The 21,945-nt window shown below is 34.2% G+C and overlaps 1 protein-coding gene across 3 annotated transcripts in view; it reads right to left on the bottom strand.

The window, feature by feature from the left end:
• Positions 1–7,712: 7,712 nt before the first annotated feature.
• LOC129225657 (uncharacterized) overlaps positions 7,713–21,945 on the bottom strand; it is a 90,588-nt gene continuing 76,355 nt past the window's right edge. For all 3 annotated transcript variants that reach the window (XM_054860131.1, XM_054860133.1, XM_054860132.1), the window contains exons 4-7: positions 19,204–19,297; positions 14,128–14,150; positions 10,693–10,753; positions 7,713–8,496 (exon numbers count right to left, since the gene is read on the bottom strand). In XM_054860131.1, the coding sequence (XP_054716106.1) occupies positions 8,450–8,496; positions 10,693–10,753; positions 14,128–14,150; positions 19,204–19,297 (225 nt within the window). In that variant the 3' untranslated portion in view covers positions 7,713–8,449. The remainder of the gene's footprint in view (positions 8,497–10,692; positions 10,754–14,127; positions 14,151–19,203; positions 19,298–21,945) is intronic.

Here is a 21,945-nt window from a genome sequence, read left to right on the forward strand (position 1 = left end):
CTCACCGGGGCCCTGACAAGGATGGAGGAGAATTTTAACTAAGTCCTTGAACTTCAATCTACCATGTTTCAGTAGGGTATAATTACGACCCTTAACAGTGTCCAAAATATGCTCAGTACGGCTTTTGCTAATCTTCCCCTCAGTCCTGAATGGCCTAGAAAGTCCCTGGTTCGTCCAATAAGCCCGTCGGTATTGACTTCTCTCCTTGCCCCTCTCTGGCTGTTTCGGCTTCGTCGTCTGTGTCTTCTCCCCCCGGTCCGAATGTCTCTCCTCCCTCCCCCTCGTTTCCCTGCCGCTGTTTTTTTCTTCGATCAGGTGGGCCTTTCCCCTGTTTTTCCTTTTCTGCCTCGCTGAAGGCACCTGTGATTCAGTGGAACTGCCATAGTATCAGCAACAAGAGCCACGACTTAAATCAACCCCCTTTTTTGATAATAAAATATGTGTTTTTCCCAAGAGACTTTTCTTAAAGGCGATATTTTTTTCTTTTGCTAATTCCGTCATTTATCGAAATGACAGAAGAGTGGGCGCGGGCAGGGGTCTTTTGACTATGGTCCCCGGTTTTCTTCCTTCCATTTTAATCAACCTTGATAGTTTTTACACTTTTGACTCTGAAATCCTTGGCGTAAGTGTTTGGTTAAAGGAGAAGCAAATTGTTATCATTAATGTTTACTTCTCAGGAGGTAAAACCTCCCAGACTTGTCTTAACAACTTAAAAAAAAAACTCTCCCCCTCCTTCCTTATTCTTGGCGACTTCAACTTACATCACAGTTACTGGGGTAGCCCCCCGAATTCGAACCATTCTGACATTTTGGCCAACTTTATGAGCAATAATAACATCTGCATTATAAACAACAAAGATCCTACCCGTAGGGCTCACTCCGGCACCCACTCCCTGATTGTCCTGTCCCTTTGCACTGTTGATTTTTTTCCGTGCTTAAATTACTATGTTCATCCTGACCTTTTTGACTCAGATCATTATCCAATAATAATAAAAATTTTCTAGCCAAGCTTAATGGACAATATTTCGAATCGTAATCAGAAAAAGTATACCAACTGGAAAAACATCATCAGTTACCTTAATGATAATTTCAATGAGAACTCGGAACTACAATGATCTTCACACCCTTTTTAGAGAAGCTATCAAGAATAATACAAACTGTCAATCATTTCAACAAGCGAAATTTCCTCCATGGTGGACTAAAAACTGCAGATAACTTCTTGGTCAAAAAAGAAAATTTCTCCGTATTGAAAGAAAAAAAGGTTTTGCTCTAGGACTGGATTCAACACCAACATTTTTCGGCCAAACTACGTTAGGAAATTCAAGAAAGCGTCTAGAGAATACTGGAATAATGTCTGCAACAATCTAGGTTCTTCTAAAAATGCTTTCCATATGATCAAATCCATTATATCCAAAAAAATCTTTGCAAAATTTCACTGCCAATCACCTGTTTAAAAGTGGGAATCACATCATCACTTCTGCTCTTGCTCATGCTAACGCCTTCTGCATTAACTACAGCTCTCGTCCTAACCTCACGGGCATTCCTCTTGACTTTAACATTAACTACAGCTATAAACTTGACCAAAACTTCAGTAAATACGAATGAAAAACTCTACTCCATACGAAGATAGAATTCCTGCTCAACTTCTCAAAAACCTGCCTAATAATATTGTAAAAATCTCCTTGACTCAATTAATGAAATTTGGAACAACAACAACATTCCGGATGGCTGGAAAAGCTCTATTATCATCCCTATCAAAAAACTCAATAAACCGACAAATAACATTTCATCCTATAGACCCATCTCCTTAGGTTTCACAATAGCCAAACTTTTTGAATGACTTATTCTTCGTCACCTCATCAACTGGTCAATTGAAAATAAAGTCTTCCATAATAATCATCTTGGTTTTCTACCCTTCCGTGATTGTAATATTACTCTCGTTAAATTTTCTGAGGACATTCAAACTGCTCGAAGAAATAATTTATTTTCTGCATCAAGCTCGACATCAAATTAGCATACGACAGTGTCTGGATCGACGGCCGGACCTGGAAACTTATGAATTGCGGTATCAGTGGAAAAATTTCCAATATTATCAACAAACTACTTTCTGCAAGAAAAATAAAATTCCGTTGGAGAGAAGTTGCCTCTGCCTCTTTTTCTTTCAATGTTGGTGTGGCTGAGGATTCTGTCCTTGCCCCTTTTTTGTTCATGATTTTCATGCATGACATTTTCAACTACCTCTCATTTGGTGCTAAAGCTCTTATTTAAGCTGACGACATAATTATTTATTCCTGTGCTGACGCCCCGGAGATGGCCAAATACAAGATGAATAAATCTCTTAACCATATTGCAAACTGGACTTACACTTGGAAACTTAATATTGCACCAGAAAAAAAGTATCACCATTGACTTTTCCAGGAAAAGTTACACCCCTCCTTTTCTTTTCAAGTACAACAAGACCATCCCATGGAAATCGGAACTAAATTTTTTGGGGATAACTTTTACTAGTAATTTCCTCTTTAATACCCACATTAACAATATTCAAAGCAAAGCAGTTCAACAACTAAACTATCTGAAAGCCATAGCAAACAACAAAAGTGGTACTAATTCCAAAACTCTAATCATCATAGCCAATAGACTAATCAAAGGCCTCATTGAGTATGGTGCCATTATTTATGACACAGCTTGTAACACTAGCCTAAACAAAATAGAGGTAATTTATAATTGTGCTCCCCGGTGGGCCCTGGGCCTCCCTTGTTGGACTCCCCTTCCTGTCCTCTACAGAGAAGCCAACGCCAGTAAAATCAAGGATCGGCGTTCCCTCATGGTCCTAAAGTACACCCTCCGTTACGTTGCCTTAAATCAAATGTCTCCCATTCTCAACAAAACTAGAGAAAATTTCAAGGATCTTCCTTACAAAAAGGACAACCGTCACATTTTTCAGAACTTTCACAATTACCTTTTGGATCATAACATCAACAAGAGCTTCATTATTAAAAAAATTTCATAGAAGACATAACCAATATCATCAACCTCAAAATTATTCCCGAAGGACTGTCTTTTCAAGATAAGAACATTAACCCAACTATCGCCGTCACTCTCTTTAATGAATACTGTCAAAATAGTCTCCGAAAAAAGATCATCCTTAGTACTGATGCCTCTAAGAATAATTTCAACAAAGCTTGCCTCATAAACAAAAATGCCTCTTCTTTTACCGCTGATACGCTTGCTATATCATTGGCTATTATTGAATACATCAATGCTAACTATGACTATTGTTATTTTCACTGACAGTAAATCAAACCTAAATGCTTTAATTTCGTTTAATCTCAAATCACATCCTGCAGTTTTTTTCATTATCGAAGCTATTGTCGATGCCTTGCAGAGAGCAAGATCAATCACCATTATCTGGTCCCCTGGTGACATAGGTATTCCATTTAACGAACGAGCTGATCATCTGGCTAAAGGACCTTTTAATACTCCCTTTTTATGTAACATCACAATGGAAGATAGTATCACCATGAAAATTAATGATAATAAAAATAAAATCAAGTATGACTGGCTAAATTGCAGGTGTTTCCAAAGAATGAACTATCTCCATTCTATCGACTGGACTCCAAATAGGAAAATCGGTGTTCTAATCTCCTGTCTTCACACAGGCACCCTCCAAGTCAACAGTGTTATGTATCGTTTTAATTGTGCTAGTTCTCTCCTATGTCCTTACTGTAATCCTATTGAGTCGATTGAACATTTTTTACTGCATTGCCGTGCCTTGGACTTCCCCCGTCAGTCGCTTTTTATTGGCGGCATATCTCTTCTCCTTCACCCAACCTGGTTGATGTGATTGCTTTTATTTGTGCTCGCTTTTCCAATATCAGAGCCTTTGCTGTCTATGTCGCTCGCTCCAGGGGTTTTCGAAGTTTCCTTTTATTGTCTCCCCATGTGTGCTCCCTGCTCTGTGATGCCAACCCTTCTCGCTGCTGAGGCATAAACCTCTAACCCCCCCCCCCCCCCCCATCCCAATCAATCAAACAAAAGTGGCTTTCTAACCTTGAACTGTAATAATATGCAGACAATTTGATACATTACAGCTACTGCATGTGCCTGAATTATAGTGCTGTATTTTATCATTTCTATTGCACATTATGCACACAATACTGTGCTTTTATATTTTTCTTCCTGTATTCCATTGATAACACTTTTGTCATCATAGCAGTATTTTATGTTGAATAACTCAACTGTGGTTAAAAAATAATGTATAAATTCTTTATGTGGGAAACAGTGATATATAGTTAAGGAATGGTTTAAAATGATTTGAGGGCAGACTCGCCATTCGCACAATTAAGGGGTATATTGACCCCCCCCCCCCTTGGTTTTGAAAACATAATGTAATTATGTTTTTAATAATACATTGAAGTTTTATCCTTTGCCGTACCCTGGAAAACTGACATGACAAACCTAATTGAGGAGCGTCTAGAAAGTTTATCAAGTACTCTTATACATTCTTTTTTTCACGAAGTGAAATTTCGGCTTTCGCGAGTCTTGGAACGCAAGAGGCTCCACTCTACCATTTTTTATAAATTAAAATTGAAGCTTCAAAAATATGATTGAAGAACACGGGAATATTTCATGTAGTGTTTATCAAATAAGACATTATGCTGCAAGGGCGCCCATATAGGGGGGCAAGGGGGGGCTCGAGCCCCCCCTTGGAAATTAGAACTTCCTTGCTTTTAATACTTTTTTCTTGGCAAAAAAATAAAAATATTTATTCTCCAGCCATTAATGAATAAATAATTAAAAATGTCAAATTTTAATGACTGTAAACTGTCCTGAAATCTGCCTCCAAGGAGAAAATATCTTGCTAAACCATGGTTAAAATTTCTGAGCCCCCCCCCCCCCCTTACAATTTTGCATATGGGCGCCCATGCTATGCTGGTTTGCGTACATTTAATTAAGAATACAATATACGTAGTTTTTTTTTAAGTAGGTAGATCCAAATGATTTTTTTTTTTATGTTAACAATCTTTACTTCTCCTTTAATGAATTCAAGGACACGAAAATATACAACACATTCTTATTGTATTGCTACAGCTGCTAGAGCTGAAAAATAAATTGAAATTTGTTAAATTTTAAGAGTATTCTGTGTTTTATAAAATAAGGTACTCGGTGCATTCCTATTTTAAAGGGAGAAATCAGTTCAGACGGTTCAAAAAACCTACCTTTTTTTATTTTATAAAATGTTAGTAATGAGTTGTGTTGAAGAATATGTTGTCCAAATTTCAGTGAAAAAATCCGATTAGTTCCGATGCTAATGTGGCACTTCAGCGACTGTGGAGATTCAAAAGCATTCACAGTAGTTTTTTTTTTTTTGAAACACACACTTTTCTTCGATTTTTTTTTCAACTGGAGGGCATTCTAGCTCATAGAGTTTTTTACCAATTGTTCTGAAAATGTCTGAATATTCTTTTTTCATTTATGCTCTTTATGTACTTAACTCTGGGATGAATTTATTGAGTGCAGCATTGCAAGTAACAAAGTCAACAGAACGCTTGGGGTTTATCAATAGATCTATTTCAAACAAATCTCAGATGGTTCTCCTTTGTATAGGAGTTTAGTAAGACGAGGGTTTCCAATCCCACTCCGAATTCAGTCCTGCGGGATTGTAAGGAGCCAATCCCGCGGAATCCCGGATCCCGCTGGATTGACTTTTTCTAAAAATTTAATTTTAATGTCAAACAGAAAATTTTGTGCTTCTTAGAAATAACTGCTTTTGTTACTTGAATCAGTAATCTTACTGGAATCTGCAACATTAATTGTAGAGCACTACAAATTCAGATCCCAATTTGCAATTATCATTTGCTGAACAAAAGTGTGCCCTAAAAATGTTGCTAGCAAGCAATAAGATAGAATTTTTGCTCAAAAAATATTACGCTCGATAAAAATACATGCTGTGGCTCCAGTGCAGTTGGTTTTACTGAGATTAAATAACTGTAAACATTTTGCAAAATATCCCCATTAACTTACAAAAAGTGCACAATATTTTTCTTATCAAATGCACTAATTTAATGACAAACGTTAATGATGCCACAAGGGCTCAATGAAGTTAAATTGGATACAGCAAAACACATATCCAATAGACAGCGTTTATGTCCGAAATTTGCAGTTCTTGAGTAAAAACCATCCATAGGAAAAGCAAAATCTCAGAAGGTGATGAAGTTAAAGGTTTTGAGTACATTCCTTAAGCTAATGGAAGTGTTCCAATGCTTCATTCTGGTTACTCCAGCAAATTTCGCAATCAGTAATACACTTTTTCTATTTTGTCTAAAGTGCAATTTCCTGGATTTTTAATTTTAGTGATGGTTTTCAGAAATGCTTTCAAATTAAAATTTTATCAACTGCTGAATGAATAAAAATGAAACCTTGAATGAAAATGTCAATTCATTCTCAGAAAAATATGCTCTATTTTTATTGTGTTCTTAAATGGTAAATCAAAGTTTATCATATGAGACAGAGATTTTCTCACTCTTCTTGTAGATGTACGAAGAAGGTGATTCAAACTACAGACGATGCTTGTGAAAATAGTCATTTTTTGAGCGGCAAAAGTTGGTAAACAAATACAAATACAAAAGTGACGACCAGCAACAAGCTCTGAGCCCAGCTAGACTAAACGTTCGAGTGGAGGTCCCGCAGGATTTATCCTGCTAAATATCAGGCGGGATTTGGGATTGGAAACCCTAACACCCCATTTGGAGTATGCTGTGCAGTTGGTCACCGTATCTGAGGGAAGATATTTCTGTATTGGAAAGGGTTCAGAAAAGGGTAACTAGACTAGTAAGGAGCTTTCAAATTTAGATTATGAAACCAGACTTAATAGGCTTAATATGTATAGCCTGGAGCAAGAGGGTCAGAGGGGACATGATTCAGTTGTTTAAATTTATCAAAATGTATGATGTTAATGGATTAAATTTTTGCACGGAAAGCTGGACGAGGGGTCATTATTTTAAGCTATTCAAATTTCAGGCTAACATGGAAATAAGGAAAAACTACTACTTTAGTAGGGTTGTGGGCACTTGGAACAGCTTACCCTAAGAGGTGGTAATGAGCGAGGGGGTGGATAGCTTTAAGAGTGCCATTGATCTTCATTGGAGACTACTAAATTGACTAGGACCAGCCTAGCTGGGTCAAGAGCCTGTTGCTGATCGTCACATTTGTATTTGATAAAAATATTGTTATAATGCAAGAAATTTGAAAAAAAAAAAAAAAAAATGGTAGAAAAACATGACATTGTAATCAAACACTTCAAAACTATGCAATTTTCAACTTTTTTGATCATATTTCGGTTTATACTCTTAGGAAATATGTTGTTTATGAGAAAGAAAACTTGTAATGATTAAAGATAAAAGTTGTGCCTTTGGTAACACCTACCATAACAAACTAATGGCAACCGCCGATGGACAGTAGCTTATAAATCCACTACTTCTGGTGGAAATAACTTGAAAAAATTACAAAGTATACTTTAAAAAATGAATAAAATATCCTCCAAGTTTAAAAGAATTCCAATTTTTTTTTGTGTTTAAAAAAAATCGCAAAAAAACACTCAAATTTTGGTTTCCTAAACCGGTTTCCCCCTTTAAGTTCACCTGTTTATTTCAAACATATATTTATAGTGAGAAAAAGAAAAAAGGCAACAGAAACGAAAAACAGAAATACATCTGAATACTTTTATTGTACAAAATATCATTTCATGTATAAAGTCACACATAAATAAAGACAAACCAAAAATGTCTCAAGCAAAAATCAATAAAATAATGCTATTTAAATAAATCTTTCCACAAATTTAAATAAAAAACTCTTAGTCTAATAAATGAGATTCTGCTAAAACTTTCTAAAGAGTCATTTTCTACAGCAAAAGTAACAAAAAAATTATTCTACTAGGAAATGACCACCATTTTTAATGTTATGCTTTGGCTATTTGAAATCAGACACGAGAAGCACTTCATATCACAGAAAATTGCTCGCTTTTCCTGAAGCAAGTTCAAAATGTTTTTCTGATTTGAATTTAAAAAATTGAACTGACAGGTTGATAAAATGCATTTAAAATAACCTAAATGCGAAATAAAACATTCGAAAGCCAGAACTTAACATTTCAAAATCAAAATTAAAGGTTTTAGTATCTTTCTTCATCAGATTGTTTTATAACAAACTGAATAAATGTGTTAAACTGTTTTAGGACAGTTAAAATTACTTGAAATAAAAGTTAGATGTGAAAGAAATTTAAAGGGAGTTAAATTTTAAATTTAAAAACCTAACAGAAGACTTGAAAAGTGTTTCTTGAAACAGTGCACATTTGCTCAACTATAACTGCAATATTCTCCTGCAGTGCTAAGCATTTGTTTTAAGAGCAGCCTTCAACACAAATCGATGTTTTAAATGAGGAATATGGAGATAGACTAAGAACTAGCTTCTATTGTCCGAGAGCGTAGGGTGCGACCTGTACCTGGAAAAAAAAAGTCAAGTGTTGAGTTGTAACAATAAAAAATGCAAGAAAAATTGCAAAGTAGGCACTATACATTTAAAAATGTGTCACAGTAAATGCAACATGGAAATTGTATAACATTAGTGAACATATAGACGGTGCCGGATCTAAGAGAGAACAGCCAGGGCCGATGCTCCCGGGTAGGAACGTCTGAGGGGCAACAAATTCACCCAAAAGATGTGTTGTCTTTTTCATTGTAACTGGACAGGGGCATGCTCAGAAATTTTGGGCCTGTAACAAATGACTTACGGGTCCCCTTCCATATTGTACACCACATATCCCTACCATATTTCACCCTTCATTTAAAAAATCTTGGGCCCGGGCCAACAGGTGTCCCTTCTACCCTGTGCAGGCCCCTGTAACTGGATAGAAAACTTGAAAGATAGCTACGGGCGACAGTTTCAAGATTTGCTCTGGCTCCAAAAAATCGAAGATTTAGCAATGTATGTAATTATAATGCCAAAAAAAAAAAGTTAAACTGTTTGATGACAGATAATATCTATAATGTATGTATTATAAGAAACACAAATTGAGTTGTGTTCACTTTTAAGAAAAGAAAGTACAGAGAGGCTTAAGCAGATGCAAAGGATTCTTCGCAATGAACTCTTTGCATTAGTAATCACATAAAATGAAAAAAAATGCTATTTTGCAATGTTTGAGCAATTTTCTGGAGTAAAAAATTTTTTTATGTGAGTAAATATTACAGTAGATCTGCATTTTACGGATTCAATTATACGTGTGTTGTGTGGGGTTTAAGATTTGACACCTTTCTTTTATTTCATGAAAATGAGTTTTAATTTTACGAGGATGCAGCTTCGCAAACAGATAAAAATTTTCCCTCTTTCAAAAATCAAGCTTCTGAGATTGAAGAAAACACGTAATAAACTGGATTTTGGAGTACTAATAAGCAAGCTTGAGCCACTGGAGATATTTTTCGCAGTTGATTCCAGTCCAGAGCTCTTTCCAAAAATGAAGTTTTTGAACTCAACCAATTCAGAACTCAGTGGAAGAAGAGCTTTTAGAAGGGACAAAGCTTATTAGGATACTGATATGGATGACACACAACCAAAAACTTTTACATCAAAAATTTTGAGCCATTCCTTGCAAAGGATCTGATTTTTTTACAGGGGTTGATCAAAACATTTTCTATTTTGATCACTCTAGAAATCTCTACATTCATTTTCTTATGCGTTTGATAGAATGTATTTTGCATTCAACAGCGATCATATCACTTACGTCAAAAATCCCCAAACAATCTCATATTTTGTTTAACATGCTTTCACATTGAATAAGCATTTAGCACATGCAACTAAATACTTCTACATTGAAAATGTTTTGTTTTGAAATTGCCCAAATTATAAGTGAATATTCAGAAAAGAAACAAAATAAAATATAACAATAGATCTTTATGGCAGCACAAAATTAAAATAAAAAAATGATAGCCTCTAATCTGTTAAAATAACGGTTAATTAATTTTATTGCAGCTGAACTCATAATCAGTTTATATCTATAATTATTTACATTTAAATAATTTCCCTAGTGTCTTTCATTCCAAAACAGTCATTGAACACTTTGTTTAGCACACTAGTGAGAGACTTACCAGTCGTATTTAATATATTTTTTTTCCTGTCAGAAAAAGACATTCTTTACTCTTTGCATTTTTTTAGAATTCTTCTGATTTTTCCAGAAAAAAATCGTAATTATGGTTTTAAGATTTTGTCAAGTATGTTATTATTTAAAGTCATCCCAAAACTGATTGAAAGGGCATTGCTTCCTTTCAACAGGATAAAACAGGAATAACTCTTAAGTTTTGAAGTACGCTTTATTCTTGCTAATTTTGATCCAGCAGATAAAACCAGACAAGGTAAATTTTGTTCTTCATAATGTCGTAAACTGAATCTAAAAATTATTGCATGATACATTTCCATACTCATTTATATACATCACAGGTGCAATCAAATGATTTTAAGTCTGTATAACAAAAATGAAGTAACATAAACGGAAATACATTCAAAAAAATGAGAAAAAGAATAACTACAATCATATATAAAACTGTTTTCACTTAAGACTTACTTACAAATCAAACACAACTTTGCAAACATAAATATGCATATCAAATTTGTATGATAAGTTTGTATGATATACATAAATACCAACCTCCAAACACTTTGATATCCTTAGACTTGTTTGGTGAAGATGTATCTCCATTTGGAGTATGCTAAATACAATGTTAAAAAGATATATGTGATGAGTTTTTTAGAAAGAAAAAAAAAACAACAACAAATATTAGTTGCAAATGTGATTTAATGCAACAACTGTAAAACAAAACTAATAAAATACCATTTAGAAAATCTTTGTTTCTGAAGATTTTTACTTTCATATTTCACAAGTACGAATATATTTAATTTTAATGAATACATTAAACAGCTAGATTGGTGGATAATATTGCTTCTCTTATTTAATATGCGCTTGGAAAAAAGAAGAAAAAAAAAAACACTTTTTTAAGATTACAAGAAATTAAGTAAGAGTATAAAATAAAAAATATCTTTGATAATTCATTTTCAGTTATATCATGCAACATAATATAAATAAAAACCGGATTTGAAATAGTGTGTGTGGGGGGGGGGGGGGGAATTAAAAAAATGCAGATTTCAATGCAAAAAGAAGATATTTTCAGTCATCATTTATCATTACTTATTCCCTTTAAAAATATTTCAGAAAAGAGTTTACCGTTGCAGTGCAATTTATCTAAGATATTTTTTTAAAACATTCTTGGAAGCACTCCCATATTAGGTAAAGTAGGAAGTTGATAAACAAGCTGGTTAAAATATTAGGGGCAGTCAATAAATAACGAGACAGGGGCTATAAAACATTTTATTCGACATTCTTCAAAAATACCAATCGAAATCGTTTAAACACTTATCCCACTGGGAAATTAGTCGTATAGTTCCATGCTCATAAAAGTCCTTTGGCTGCTGCTGGCACTAATTACGCATGCGCTCCTTTACTTCATCGTCTGAATGAAATCGTTGTCCCCGAAATGCCTTCGGAAGTTACCTAAAGATGTGGGATCACATGGGGATAGATCTGGACTATAAGGGGGGTGGTTCAGGATTTCCTACTTAAATTTCCGAAAAAGTTCTTTTTTCGCAATAGCTGCGAGTGGTATGCCCGGTAAACTTTCACGTGCTGTCATCCTGTTGCACGACAACACTAGATCACAGACAGCCAATGCAAAGAAAGAACTTTTACGGAAATTTAAGTGGTAAATCTTGAACGACTCTCCTTATAGTCTGGATCTATCCTCATGTGATCCCTCATCTTTGGGGAGCTCCACAAGGCACTTCGGGGACAATGATTTTCTTTGGAAAATGAAGTAAAGGAGTGCGTGCGTAAGGTGCCAGCAGCAGCCAAAGGACTTTCATGAGCATGGAATTAAGCAACAAATTTCACAGTGGGATAAGTGGTTAAATAATTTTTGTCAGAATGTTTGAAGAATGTCAAATAAAATCTGTTTCATAGCCTATGTCTTGTTATTTATTGACTGACCTTAATAACATGAGTTATAGCCAATGCAGCAAAAGCAAAAGACTTTGGCCTACTGAGAGAAGGAATTTGCTTTTTTGTGAGGCAGTCATGTCGGCTTCTCAAAAGGGCGTTGACATGGCAACATTAAAAATTCGATGTCTCTTTGCCATGTGTAGCTGAACAATGTTTCAAACAAGTAATCTTTTAAGTAAAACAATATCTGTCACTAAATTGCATATTTTTTTTTCATTTTTTACTTTGCCATTTTATTAGTTTTTTAAATTTGTATCCTTGCTCAAGACACTTTTGTATATTTTAAATTTTTTCGGCAAGACTTTCCTCACACTTTCTAGCTTGCCAATGATTCCAACTTGAATAAATTTTTTTCAATGTTATTATTTAGCCATATTTCTTATGAATTTACTTTATCTTTCAGGGAATACTTTCAATAGTGCACATGATTAGCAGCAGATTTCAGAAGGGTGAAGACCACAGGAACTAGCAAAATTCAGGAGGAGGGAAAATGCATAAACGTAAGGAGGAAAGGGGAGGAAACAAAACAGAAAAGTAAGGCGCTTAAAAGAATGTGGGGCTATGAATTTCCACACACACACACAGTTAAAGTTTAAATTTGCCACAGATCACAACACTTTTTTTAAAAACTTATCTAGGAATTGCCTAATTTCCATGAATCCAGGGCTCAAAAATTATATTGCCTGATGTGCCGTGAGCATTCAAAAAATCTAATCTGGCATTAATCTTTTACCCTTACATGCACGGCTGGGCATGTAATTATTTTAATTTTTCAACTAAGTATTGGTAATTTTGATGACGACTTATTATGTAATATTAAATTTTTTTTAATGTTTTATATTGAAATAATTCTCTATTGAGAGGTAAAGCTGTTAAATTAATTTTTTGTCTGATTGATGCTATACCACAAATTCAAACATTTTTATTATACAATAAAAAAATTGGGCATGTTAAAATTTTATTTGGGCATATATTTTTCAGACAAACATGTCTGGTAGGTTATGTAAAACTTAAAAAAAATTTTCTCACCCTGCATGAATCCAAATATTTGTTAAAAAGTCCAAAAACAATTGCGGGTAGCACAGGACCTCATCCTTTGTAAATCCCAACCAAATCAAAATGTGAGCAGGTGAGGCCTCATCAGCCGAACACCAGTGGCATTCCCGAAAGGTCTTATGACCCTCGCAAAACCCGAGGGCTCTCGTACTTCCACTCAAAATCTGGAGTGGGTGATCTGGTGGGATCTATGTCTGAGCCAGAAAGACCGGGGCAGTTTGCAAAGTGCCTGAGTGGGTGGGAGGAGCTTTTATTTTTAATCACAACATTTGTGAAGCCTTGCAGCCGATATTTGCATACAACTTGCTCTCCTATGGATTTTCAGGTCAGCGGCTATATTGCAAGGTTACTTAAATTCTACATGACAGTGTAAATTATAAGAAGCAGAGGGCTTAAAGCAAATATTTGAACCTATTTGCATCTATATAAAACATGCTTAAATACATGAAGCTTTGAGCAAAAGGGATGGTCGCCCATATAGGGAGGCAAGTGGGGGCTTGATTCCCTTCCCCCTTTAGAAATTAGAACTTCCTTGCTCTTAGTAGTTTTTTTTTTTTTTTTAATGTAAAAACAATTCTTCTCCAGTCAATAATGAATAAGTTATTAAAATTTGAAGATTTTAATAACTCGAATCTGTACTGAAATCGGTTTCCACGGAAAAAATATCTGAGCCTCCCCCCCCTACAATTTTGCATATGGGCACCTTTGGCAAAAGGTACTAAGAATTTACTTGATACAGTACAATCTAATGCCTAACACAAAAATATAGGCAAACCATAAGTAGAGATAAACAAATGTTTGATAAATATAAATTAAGTTTCAGTAACAATATTCATAAAATAGTATTAATGGTAGTACTAACTCATGACACTACATACAGTTCATAGGACTATACACTATTCATGGAAAAAATAATCAGTTCAAAAGTTATATATTTGCACATTATAGTGTAACAAAATAAAATTTAAAACTCACTTCTTCATATTCATAGCCTTCATCTGAAAGCAAAAAGGATTTAAAAGTAAATATTACCATCTTTTCATACATAAAGATTTCTTAAAATCAGATATATTAATAATGCAACCGCATGACCATACAATAGTAACAAAAGGAAGGATTTGTATTCTAGACTATTACTGAATAACTGTTATCTGTGAACCAGGGTCGCCCGAAGAGCTGACAGCGCCCGGGACAAAAGTTTCATGGCGCCTCTTCCCCCCTAACCCCCCCCCCCCCCCCACCACCAAAAAAAAAATCAAGTTTGTTATAACATCAATGCGTAATATGCGTGAACGTGTCATACTTGAATTTTTTACATATTAATGAACAGAACAATCAGAGGGCTATGCATAATACAATCTAACATGCAAGCAATGAATCTGCTTCTAATATTTGTAAAACATTAATGTCCCCAAAACTTTTCAAAAAATGGAAATATTAAAAATCCAAATATTTATCTAGTAAAATGTGATTCCACTAGACAAAAAAACAAACAATTAAAACTGAATTGGTTATTCATATTCATCAAACTAAGAGCATGTATAAATAATTTGCTGGTTATAAATAGAAAATGTATTTATCAAAGTAAATTACATCCAAAATTAAATTTCGATCTGGACTCATCCAATGATTCTTTTCAAGAGTTTTTTGGTTTTACTTGCACCAACTTAATATCAGTTTTCATATATGTTAAAAACAAAGATGTTATTCTTTTGCATCAAATATTTGTAAGTTTTAGGGAGAAGCCCACAAATACTCAACATCGTCGTAAATCGCTCAGAATTTCGTGTTTGAAGCTCTAATTTCGAAAAATCACTGGCCCCAATATTACAAAATGTGGCCTTATAAATTGCATTTTAAGATTTGAGTATAAGAAAATATTAGTGCAAAGGTCCCCATGTAGCCTTTCTTTAAAGCAATGGGTTTTTTAAACGACACTTACAAAAAATTTCAGCCGAATAGCCCCTGAATGTAAAAATCTGCTTAACATTTTTTGGACCATAATTTTGAACAATTTTCCTGGGAAATGCTCCAGACCCTCCTATCCATAAAATCTTCTAAGTTTGTCTAAAGTTTCCTGTTTGAAATTTCAGTTTCAAAAACTTGCAGGGGAAGAAGGAATTGATTTCAATCTATTTAAAAAAAATAATCAATCAGAAAGTCTCTGAGCTCCCTCCCTACCCTAACGTCAATAAACAAGGCCTATAATCGCATTTTTAAGGCTAAAATTGCGTTTTTGAAACTAAAAGTTTCAACATTTTGACCAGACACCTTTTGACCTTTTTCCTATCCAATCAAAAAAAAAAAAAAAAATTTTTTTTTGCTGTTTTTTGTTTTTTCAATGTGCCCCTTAAAATTTTTCCCAGTTAGGTCTCTGAGCACAGGGGCAGAATTCAAGCAAATTTGGTGAAAACTAGACAAAGGAGAAGTGCCCTCTGCTTGATTCTAATATTCTCAGAAATTTCGTGTGAACGTCTTTGTGTTCTACCGAAACGAGGGGCGCCTGGGACGATTGCCCCGCTCGCCCCCCGTTCGGACAATCCAGCTGTGATATACCAATGTTGCAGCCAATAGAGCTGCAGTTTTAATTCAGTTATTGTTTGGTACATGTCTCTTGTAAAATACTATTTTAGCAGTTACAGTTTGGGAGGCACCATGCAAAAGCAAACAGATCTACTTTAAAAAACTTTCTGGAAAACACAAAAACTATTTATTTAATATTGAACTTCACACTAACAAAAAGTTGTTAATATTGTTCAGTTTGTACCTAGTGTTAATACTTTACATCATGTTTTGATAGAAGTATGCTAATAATTAAATTATTTAATGTTAAATATTAGACGTATTCTTTTTTTCTTGAACTAGGTGGATATGTTTTTTCTTGCATGAACTAGGTTGGGATTGTTCTCTTTTGCCTGGACAATTTGTTTTCTCAATGTATTAAGTAAAACCACTCAAAAAACCTAACAAAATAATATACAGTCTGATAGTTTCAATTTCAAATCAGATCTGCTGCAACAGCTGCAAGTATCACTAGCTGGTGATTTAAAGCAGATATTATTAAACTCTCAAAATACTCTACCAAACATAAACTTTTTTACTTGCAATATTACATCAATAGAGTTGTTGCACAGCTTGAAAAGTTTTGTAACATTAAAATCAGAATGCAAATAAATTATCTTCAATTTTTTTGCGATTATAATGACTTTCTCGTCCTTTTAGCTTTTTCAGAAACTGTCGAACAGAAATTATTAGGTTCTGTACCTGCATCTTACTTAGGGACAGTCCTTAAATGATAGCACACCGTTTTTTCAGCAAACTTGACCCCCCCTCCCCCACTCATCTTGATAAAACTGTTGTTAAGTTTGAGTAACTTGGAAAGAAATACTAAAATTTAACCAAGTTTTAACCCTTTAACCGCTTTAACAGCCTGGGCCCCAAACCTAAAGGAAGTCTTTAAGCCATGCCAACCCAGTTCAGCAAATCGGTCTTAAAAGTTACACCAAAAGCGGCTTACAGAATGAAAATACAAGTGTAGGATACAGTAGGTTTAATTCCTTAACCTACTGATTCCTGTGAGATACGTTGTCTTGTATTTGAGCCATAGCCAATATATTTACATTTGGCTCGACCAATTTACCATTAGCTTGGACCGTGATAACCAGTTTTGGCTCAAATACAATACACCAGTCTCATACGTAGTAGTAGCAGGTTAAGGCGTTAAAATTTTTACCCCTCCAGCAGAACTTCAATTAGTATTTCCACCGTTTTTTTAAGCTGAGATTATAAATAAATAGATAAATCATCAATAAATACATATTTTTTCAAACAATAATATTTAAAAAGAAAAAAAAAGGAAGAAAGATTTATGCTTCATATTTAATCTAAATGTACAGTTTTTAAGCTTAAAATATGTATGAATACTCTTCCAAAGAGTTTTAAAATTTTAACAATATTGATTTTAGTTATGAATAATTATTCAGTTCAATTAATATTTTGCCAAGATGCAAAACTTCTACCGTATTACCCTGTGCATGGAAAATTCGAGGTAAATTTTTCAACAAACAAAAGTAAATTTCCCCATTCAGTTCCAATGAGAAAGAAAACCACTGTAAGGAAAAAAATTAATTATTCCCGAAATTAACCTTTTATGAAAAAAAAAATGTGTGTTGCATATAATGTGCTTGTAATTTATGGTAGGTCATTGTTAATGGATCTAATTATATGCCGATAAAGTAATCAATTCAGAAGCGATCATCATTACTGTAATTTGTTCATCTTTCTTTTAAATAATTTTTTTTTAGGTTCCGTTTAGAGAGGTAAGTTTTATTTATTGAATAGCTATGGTAAATTCTTTAGCACTGGTGTAGGGACGGTAACTTACTGCCCTTATGTTTGCTTACAGTCAACTCCCGCTACAACGCCATCCGACTTACGCGAAATGGCTATAACGCGAGATTTTCAGGAGCAAAGAATTTTAGAGCTAAAGCGAATTTCTCGCTCTCAACATGAAGATATTTAGAAAGGAATCGTGATGCTGAGTTCCGGCTTTGCTATTAATTACTAAACATTGACTTCGTGTCATCCTTTCAGCATTATTGACTGCGCAAGTTCCCACACTCCGCACTATAAATATAGCTTTATTAATGTGTATAATCACCCCACTCCTCATTTTTCATTTATTTAATCTAAAGATGAAAGGTGATAAAATAGTGTAGCACCTAGGCACGCTGTTTCATCTGAAGTTTGAAGATGGAAACAAAAAGCGAAAGTTTGCGACAGTTTAAGAAAAGGTAAAGATTCTTGATACGCTTGAACAATTAGAAAGTGGGTTGAAGGTAGCACGGGAATTAGGTATGAGGGAATCTTTCATACGTATAATTAAAAGTCAAGAGAATGCAATCTGTATAAGTCCAGACTTTAGTTTTAATATGAAACTCGCAGAGTAGTGTTTCAGCAAAATGCAAACAATGTAAAATTGGAATCTGCTCTTGTATTGCTGATTATAGAGGCCCTGAAAGAGGGATGTCACCATAGATGTAAATGTTATAAAAGTAAATGCGAAGCTATTGTACTGTATTTTAAAATATATTAGAATGACGATCAGAGATTGCGCAGCATAAATCATCATCTTCAATTTTTAAGTTATAAATGTAACTTATTGCAACAGTGCAGTGTTTGAATAATGCAGCTTTTTTAAAAATACGGTTAAAATTCAGCTCTTTATGTAAGAAACGGTAATACATTGATAAAAATGATCTGAAACAGTTTAAATGGTGTTTAAAAATGCCTAAAATGATTGGGTACTTTAATAAAAAAAGTCATATACACAACATATTTTTCACAACGCGAAATTTCGACTTACAGGAGGAGTCTTGGAACGCATCCCTCGCGCAAGTCGGGATCCGACTGTACTTAGTTTTAATTTTTATACAATTATTCGTTATGAAGTAATTTTTTCTTGTTAAAATAATAAATGGCATTGTTAGTAAATAGTTTTGCAAAATTAAACTGTGTATTAATACTAATAAGATATGAAAAGAATTTATATTCATTTTTAAACTGAACATATATTTTTCATAGTATTAATTTTTTTTCTAACCTCTATTTTTCCGGCATGCCGGAAAGGACCAGGCAAGTGTTATTGAAAAGCTGGTGACACCCAAATTTTGCGGCATGCTGGATGATGTGGGGTAATACGGTAATTGTAAACAACTGGCAGTAATTACTATAGCCATCAGTAGCTGCTCTTTGGAGGATTTACTATATGAAGCACTTTTATTTTGGGACCAGAATGAAAAATAAGTAACACATGTATGAAAGTTATTGGGTAACAAGTTAGGCAATAACTTCTTGGGTGAAAAATACTTATCTTTAATCTTAAAAGAAAAAGAAAAAGTCAATCATAATAATGTTAATAATGCAAATTAATTTGAATTAAATGAGAAATTACTTGACCTTGGCATATTAGTTCATAAAATAACAGTTGCTTGAAAACATATGAATAGGTTATATTTCATTAATAAAAAAATAGTCACGCAAAGACCATACCTGATGTACCTTGAGGATGGCATGACGTTGCAACAGCAACTATGAACTGCATCATTGCATCAAGCAATGTGAACCGAGCCAAAAGCTCTCCGCTCTAAAAAGATAAACCACAAGGCATTTGTAGTCAATTGTAGAATTTAATCATGGGATTTGTTTAAAATACATCTATTATTATACTAAAGGACATTACAAGAATGGAACAGAATTCAGAAAACTTCTACCAATAAAAGTTACATTTTCTGTTTAGAAAAGCTACTTAGATGTTTACTTATAATATTTGTACAATACACTGTATACACATGTTTTGAGGATAAGAACCAGAGCACCCTTTAGTCACAATGAGGGCAAGACAATAAAAAAAATAATTTGAATTTTGACATTTTGAATTCAAATTATGTTTTTTGCAATCACGAGTGAGTATATGTCGGCGAGTGTGTTTGTGTCTGTGTACAGGAATGAGTGTGTGGCTGTGTATGTATATATGTAGGCGTGTGCGCTTGAGCGGGTGTGTGTATGTGTGTATATGTAGGCATGTGTGTTTGTGTGGGTATATGTGCCTGCGCGTGTGTGTAGTTGTGTGCACGTTTGTGTAGTTGTGTGTATGTGAGTGTAGGTGTGTGTATGTGTGTGCACGTTTGTGTAGTTGTGTGTATGTGAGTGTAGGTGTGTGTATGTGAGTGTAGGTGTGTGTATGTGAGTGTAGGTGTGTGCATGTGAGTGTAGGTGTGTGCATGTGAGTGTAGGTGTGTGTATGTGAGTGTAGGTGTGTGTATGTGAGTGTAGGTGTGTGTAGGATATGGACGCAACCTGGAGACTGTTTTCGCTAAAGGAGCAGCATCGGGAGGAGCCGGCCGACAGTGGTGCTGCAAAGGGAGGCGGGGAATAAAATCAGCATAATGCCAAGGACAATCAAGTGAGAACAATAAGCAATGTGATTGCACAATAAAATCCAAAAGATAAGAACCAGAGCATCTTTTGGTCACAATGAAGCAAGACAGAATAAAAGTCCAAAACTATCTATGTGGTGGTATTATCTCAATGCAAATCTACCACATAGGCTTAAGGCTAGCCCCTATGGTGGAAAAATCAGAACAATGTTATTGGTCAATCAAAAGAATAGAAAAAAACGTTTCAAACATTCTGAAGTCAGTTCAATGGGAAAAGGAGGAGTTTTTGAATTACCAAAACTAAGGAAAACAAGCAAACAATGTGTTAAACATAATGTACGATAAATCAAATAAGGGAAAAATAAATTCAAGCAAAATAACAAGTCAACATAAATTGAAAAATATCATTTAATTTGTATTAAAAATGATTATTAATGCAATCAAAACTATTCACCAACTTCCCCAAACATGTACATAAAGCTAGTTAAAATACTACATAATGATCTAATAAATTTCTGGCTGATTAAAAGTTTTCACAATCAGCAGACAGATTTTAGAAACACTACTCCCCCCCCCCTTTCTAAAAACTTTTTTGAAATTTCTATTCTGTATAGATGGTTAACCCATATGTCTGAGGGTTATAATTTTACACAAATTTCAGCCTCTCTTCTGATTTTTAATTCATACTAAAATATCACATAAAAAGAACTCTAATAGATTGCAATATTTTGAAAGTTACAGTGTAATCATTATTGTGTAATATGAAGAGAACATTAAAAAACTAATTATTTGTCCCTAATATGGTTGAACACTACTATAAACTGCTCTAAGACATGTCAATAGATCAGTAGGGGGGGGGGGAGTTACAAAGGTTATAAATACAATGCATATTACATAAGTAAATTATCTGTAATGAAAAGAGTCATTGCCCATCTCGGTGAGTAACTGTTCCAGCAATTAATTTTAATAATAATTAGTACAGCAGGGGTGCCTATCTGGAGGAGATGAAGGTCATGAGGAAGACTATGCCATTGAAATTTTCAAAGAAGTTGTTTTGAAAGAATTTTAGCCTCTTTATATGGATTTTTTTTTTATTGGGAGCATTTTGCATCTAGTTATACTACATCTTTGGATGGGCACTAGGGTGGGCCGAAATAAGCCGGAAAAAAAAATCGAAATCAATTTTTGGATAGCGCGCAAAAGTTGCGTAGTGAGCTAGTTAGCACTCAAAGAATTTCTTGGGCATTAAAAAATATCTAGCCGGCGCTATTTGACACTGAAAAACCGAAAAAAAAGAGAGAAATGAATTTTTGTCGAAATTTTTTTGAAAAAACTAAATTCCAAATATTTTGTTGGAATGCACCGAAAATGTTATATAATGAGCCAGTTCCAGCCCATAGAATGTTTCATTGATTTTAATGAGCATTTAACCGCTCCTTTCTGACATCAAAAATTGGAGAAAAATGAAAAAATATTGAATTTCTTTAAAAACCAATGTGAAAATTATTTTTCAAAATTAAATCATAGACTAATTAATTAAATAGCACCATTAATCATAGTAATTATTACCACGCAATAGTATCATACATTTTCGAGAACTACATATATAGATAATAAAATTTAAAAAAAGAAATCTTCAAATTTGATTTTTAATACCTCATGCATAATGAATATTATTTTTTGGAATAATATTGTCCCTTGTTATCAAAGATTGAAGTTCTTTCCTAGCTTGAAGTTTAGCACGGATGTATCCATCTCGTGCAGTTTCACCACGAACTTTTATTGCAGCTTCGGTTATTAGTTTCACACAACGTTTCACAGCTTGCGTGTGACAGGGAAATTTCTCGAAAGTAAA

Source organism: Uloborus diversus, chromosome 7, assembly GCF_026930045.1.
Source record: "Uloborus diversus isolate 005 chromosome 7, Udiv.v.3.1, whole genome shotgun sequence".
NCBI lineage: Eukaryota > Metazoa > Arthropoda > Arachnida > Araneae > Uloboridae > Uloborus > Uloborus diversus.